The sequence below is a fragment of the Chrysemys picta genome, chromosome 1, assembly GCF_011386835.1.
Source record: "Chrysemys picta bellii isolate R12L10 chromosome 1, ASM1138683v2, whole genome shotgun sequence".
Taxonomy (NCBI): Eukaryota; Metazoa; Chordata; order Testudines; family Emydidae; genus Chrysemys; species Chrysemys picta.
The window spans coordinates 122834315-122840314 of NC_088791.1; the positions used below are offsets into that span (position 1 = coordinate 122834315).

At 41.1% G+C, this 6000-nt stretch overlaps 1 protein-coding gene across 14 annotated transcripts in view; it reads right to left on the reverse strand.

Moving 5' to 3' along the window:
* ITPR2 (inositol 1,4,5-trisphosphate receptor type 2) overlaps nt 1–3402 on the reverse strand; it is a 337706-nt gene extending 334304 nt beyond the window's left edge. For 6 of the 14 annotated variants that reach the window (XM_065569102.1, XM_065569064.1, XM_065569037.1 and 3 more), the window contains exon 1: nt 2777–3366. Coding sequence is in view for 12 of the 14 variants with exons in the window: in XM_065569064.1 (XP_065425136.1) it covers nt 2777–2868 (92 nt within the window). In the remaining 2 variants the exon portion in view is untranslated. Of the gene's footprint in view, nt 1–1921; nt 2047–2776 lie in introns of those variants that run through there. The other 8 variants (XM_065569077.1, XM_065569053.1, XM_065569071.1 and 5 more) reach the window with 4 other exon arrangements.
* Between the last annotated feature and the right edge of the window lie 2598 nt (nt 3403–6000).

Sequence of the window (6000 nt, forward strand, 5' to 3'; positions counted from 1 at the left end):
CCTAGCTGTATGACACAAATAAATAAAACAAACAATTCAACAACAATAGGTCCTAACTGAGAAGAAATACAGAGCTTGCAAAAAAAAAACAGGAAGAGCCATCCAATTATTTGAAGGTGCAGAAAGCAGGGAAAGTTTTGAGATGGGATTTAAAATTCCAAGAGTCAGCAAAATAGGGATGTGAAATGAATACCAGAGTTGTAAGTGGAAGAAGAAAGACAAAATTTAGACATGGAGGAATACATCATGGAAAGATGTTTGCAAACAGATTAAGTGAGCGAACAGGAAGTAAGATGAAAGGTACGAAAGACATTGAACACCAACTGCCTTCCAATAACATTAAACATCTAAATGACAGACAAAACACAGAAATTCATTGTTAAAGCTTCCACTCCATCCTTATTTCACCACAAATTTTCCTGGTGTAGGAGTCTCAGAATATAAGCAATCTTACATATGTTCTGCAACACTTAGGTACAAGAGGGTTAATTAGCAGAGGATGAAGTCACAGCTTTAACAGTGAATTTTATCTTCCGTTGGTATAGATTAGACCTTAACTATTAGTTTGAATATAGTACTTGGTATTTAATAGCCACTATTTAAAAAACAACCCACACTGGAACTCTTAGGTTTGGAGCTGCTTTGTTCCAATATGTGCCAATGGAATCATTGAGGTTCATACAATCCATAAGACATTTCTAACGACACATCATTAAGGAAGGACACATTTGCTTTGGACTTGCTACAAAAAAAATATCACTGGCACTGTTTTGACTCTCGCACTGACATCAGTGTGGACTACCAAAGCCTTTGGGCATGTCACTGTAACAATGTTGGTTTTATAATAATGTCATTTTATATGTTTCAACAATAGAATTTTTCAATAGTGGATATTTTTCAAAATAAAACTGAAAGGATGATCCAAAACGTTCAGGTTAATGACAAATCCTGAAGAAAAGCTACTTCAGTAAGTCATTTTTTAAAGAAAGAGAGAGAGAGATTCAGGAAAAATCATCCACAGGGAATTAAATGTCTGATCAATGTTAAAAACAGAAAAGACTTTAGGCAAATCAAATCCACCACCAAATGGATAAACAAACATGTAATTAGACAAATGCAGCTGAAGAATTTTTAACAAGTTGGTTACAAAGGGGAGCAAGAAATTCAAAGTTTTCACCCGAATGCTTTTATTAACAACTGTAAAGTATGATGTATGAAGTAGTTTAGAACAAGTTTAGTAGCTTCAGTTAAAAAATAATGAACATATTTCCTTTTCCTAATGTGTTTGTTTTAAGGAATTAGATTTCTCCGTGAACTAAGTTTTTGCAAAATGTAAGCGTATTGTTTGGGGTTTTTTAAAATATGGTCTTAAAGAGCCCCCATGCTGCACTCCTTACAGGACAGAGCAATTTTGGGACACGAGTCTGTAGTCATCAGACAATATTTCAACTGGATTCAACAGAAGTTGTAAGTGCTCAGCACCATCCAAGTGAGGCCCTCGGGTCTTCATCCTGCAAACACTAACACATGCTTAAATCTAGGCAACTGAATAGCTCCACTGAAGTTAATGGGTCTAGTCAGGTGCCTAATATTAAGCAGTGAATAAGTGTTTTCAGGATCAACTTGTTGTTGTACACCAACTTGATACAAATGTTAACGGCATTATTTATTAAGAGATACCAGAAAACCTAGCCAAGTTCCATATTTTGTGATGCCTACATTAATATTTTAAGCATAAGGTTTTAGTAAGAAATTACTCTTTTCCATTTCGCAACAGAACCTGAACATTCAAGTTGTTAGAGTTTAGAACCTATGACTTCTTCTATTTCTATTCTTTCCTACTACCATGTTATCTGACCAACTTCTTCAGGGTGCTCTCAGAGGTGGGTCAAGAGGAATCCAGGGTCTATAAAATCCTCACCCCACTGAAGTCCACAGGAGTTTTGCCATTTCAATCGGTCCAGGATTTCACTCACACAGACTAAAACCCAGAAGGTTCTAAATGCTTCTTGGTTCTAGAATCCTGAAGGCTCTATGATGGTGAGTTCCATTGCCCTGAGGTATTTAAATATAATAGATTGTTGGATTCCAGGTGCTGGTGGTTTAATTATTAAAAGGGTGACAAACAGCTGCTAGGGAATACGTCTTCCAGAAGTTTGAATGCTCCCAGGACTGGCCAAATGTATGTGATTAGCAGGTTTGGCTCAGTAACAACAGCCCCAAGAAGGATATGCTGCTTTTTAAAAAAACAGAATAGGCCTAACTTCTTTAAAAAAAAAAAATCCATGGAAACTTTTTCTTCTTTCTTTCCATGTACTGATTTTGAACTTCAGAAAGGGCTAATCTTATTCTCTAACATGATCAGCTTCTGCTCTAGCTAGTAAATCAAGTTGAGGAGGGAAGGGCTGGTGTGAGAATAAATAAAAGAAAGTGTCGCTGTGCAACAGCCTTTTGCCAGCAAAGCTGCTAAAGTGCTCTACTTCCCCAGGCCTTTTCGAGAACTTTTTTTTTTTAAATCACTTCCTACTTTTATCTCTCTCGTTACAGAAGGTTGTGAAGTTGTTGCAGCTACACAGCACATTCCTCTCCCCGCTGTTTCCTGTGCTGCAATGTTTAATGCTCTCTTCACGGGTCCCTGTCCTGCAGCTAGATGTCTTAGCCTGACATTTACATGGGGAGGGGGGGAGGTGTCCCAGAAAACAGCTACATGCGCCGCACAGAGAGAGCAGTCACCCACACTGAGCACATACACACACACCCCCAGCCCTTTCCTTACCCTAGGGTGCTGATGAAGCCGTTGACTGAGCCTTCCGCGTAGAGGGACACGATGTCCCCGATGTACAGAAAACTGGACATTTTGTCAGACATTTTTGCTCATTTTCCGTTCATTCCCCCGGTCACAGAACAGCCTGGGGGTGGGGGGGCCGCAGCGCACGCGAGGGGGAGGGGCCGCCCGGCAGCGATCAAAGCCCGACGCTTGTTTGCAAAGCTGCGAAGGGGGAGCAACCAAGTGGCAGCAGCTGCCTCCCCTCGGCCGCAGCCTGGCATGAGCTGCTGGGCGAGCCTGGATCCTGAGCCGCCGCCGCCTCCTTTCTCTAGCAGTGTCCTTCTCCTTTCACCACGCCGCTTGCGGAGCTCGCGCTGCTGCGGGAAATCTGCGCCGCGCTGCTGCTGTTGCACTCCTCCGTCCTCTCCTCATTTCCTTCTGCCTCTCCTGCGGGATGGGGGCTGTCCCCCTGGATCCCTCCTCCTGCCTCCGCTTTCTCCCCTCGTCCTTCCCCCTTCTCGTCTTCCTCCCTCAGCCCCTCTTGGGGTCTCTTTCCTGCCGCCGCTGCCCTAAAGCGCTCGCAGTTTTTCTCTCCCACTGAACTTTTTGCAAAGGCTGCTTCCCATTGAGCGCCCGGGAGGAGGGGCTCGCGCGGGCGTCTCCGCCAATCAGAGCGCGGCAGCGTTGGGGGGAGAGCAAGGAGACACAAGCGGCCGAAATGCAACAAGGTGTGTGTGTGTTTCCCAGTCGCACTGGCCAGTGCCTGAGCTGGGGGGAGATTTACCCAGGGCTGCCGGGGCATCAGTGCCAGGCGCCCTTCCGAGCTGGGGTGGCCTGATCTGTGCCTAGTTGGTTGCAGGGCTGTATTTCCTTGCTTTCATCTGACCCCAGTCCCAGACATCGGATTTCCCCTTCTCTCTCTCTCATCTGTCTTAAACCTTAGCTTCACTAGTTATCCATGTGTTCCCCTACCCACAACACTTTGCCCAGGCAGAACTTTGCCAGTGATAGGATCGCTTCCTACTGATTGACCCCACACTCTGCCTCGTAGAACATGGCAGGCTGGGGGAGAGAGTGGAGTAGAGGGAAAAGAGGAAATGTAGAGTGTCATGTATAGTTTTTTCCTACTCTGCTATTTTTCAGGCCGTCTCGTTTTCGCGCGTCAGCATTTCCAATGCACTTAATTTGATCCTCCATTTAATATGATGCAAACCTCAGGCACCGAATCATTTTTATTGAAAATAACTTCTTGGTCACACATGAAACTATTGCATACATTTGCAGTTTAGTATAGTTCCCACTGCACATAGGTTATGCTCTCATTTATTTATCTATTTAGTCATTTTAATAATTGATGCCCTGCATGACCTATACAGGCTGAGGATTGTATGTTTGTTTACAGGTTTTACAACTAATGTACATGGAATTTTTATATGCTATTTCTGTGTTGTGCATGTGTGTATATATGTTTTGTTTCATTGTGTTTATATTTTATATAAAAACAATAAAAATAAAGTTTTCCTTAAAAAGAAAATAACCTCTACCCTTCATTCTGATCACTTTAGGAGGAATTACTGGAGCAGATAATTCAATACCTGACTCTAGAATGTTGCCATTGATTTAATAAGGATGGCCAAAATTCTGATTAAGAAATAGAAGAGCTCCAGAAAGACCTGTAGCATAATAAAAGATGACTGTAATTTAAGATCTAATCTTGTAGTCTCCACTCAAACAAAAATTTCCAATGAGAATTTGATAGTGGGGCACAAGGCCCCAAAATTGTGTTATTTTCCCTTTGCTCTTGCCTGTATAAAGCAGGACCATGTTCGATGCAAGCTGTGACATGCACCCTAGTGGTCAAATGAATAACATGATCAACAACTTACTTCAAAATAATAAGAACGTACATCTGCGTGAGAGAGGCTTCAACCTTTTGGGAATGAGTAACAAACTGAAAGTGTGCCAACTTTATTTTCCACTCATTTAACTTCCCACCTTCACAAAACCAAGTGTTTTCTCCTTCTTTATTAATGTAAATGTTTATATCGGAAATTGCTGAATCTTCAATATGAGGGCAAGACAAAGCTTTACCCATTTAGCATTTTAAGAAATGGATTCTATAACATTCCAAATTCCTCCCTCTGCAATTTTTCATTGTTTTTTTTTCATTTTGTGTCTTCTTTTAGTATTGCATATTTGTTAGGGGGATTATTTTTTTTACCCTTTTGCTTTCCTGGTCCTTTTTGCATGAACAGAGAGCAACAATACCCGAAGTCTGAAGGTACAAACAATTCAATGTTTATTGGGGTGAACTTTTAGCAAGCATGATTTTAGTTTTCTTTTTTAGTGTCCCTCTTTTTAGCTTTGACACCACAGAGCCTTGCCTGTGTTCCTGTTTCTGTTCCCATTCCCTGTTTCCATCCCCCCGCTTAGCAAAACATGATACCAATTCCCCCCCCCTTTTCCTGTTCCCATTCCCCCCTTACTTCCTGATTGACTGCAGACTATATAGTAAAACTTGAGTTCTGCTTAGATATACCTTAACCAATTATTTTACTGAAATTTAACTAACCAATACTGTAATGTGGTTATTTAACCAATTATATCCCACCACCTTAATTGGTTTACACCCAACAAAATTAATTATACAGCAGACAGAAACAATTACAGAACCAGACAGAGATTATACAGACAAACAATAGGGAAGTGGAGACTACAGTGATAGAACAATACAGAAATGAGGATTTCACATCCTGGCTATTGATAAGTGAGTTTTTGCCAGATAGGATGCTATTAAACTAAGTTTATTTTTACATCGTTTAGGCTCTTACCTTTCTCTGGAGGTGATAGGAATATTAGGACAGGATTGTATTATTAACAGCCCAATAGCACCTTATTTTTATGTGACTAGTTTGGAATGTAAGGATGTAACCATACATTTCCCAGTTTACGGCTGCCTTTGCTGCTTAGCCAAAGGTCTTAGCCTAAGAACCATGCCTTAGACTGTTCCTTACACATACAGAGAGTGATTTTGATTTTCTCTTTTATACCTCTATAACTAGCTAAGTGATAAAAATACACCTAAATTCTTAAAGTATGGGCTTTTGCAGACTGGCTTGAATATCTGTATCCTAACAATACTTACTTAAAAACCATTTGGCGTTTGTATGTTGTCTGCATGTGCAGTAGATAGACGCAATGTAAAGGATCAAATCTACAATTTAAGGGCTTGG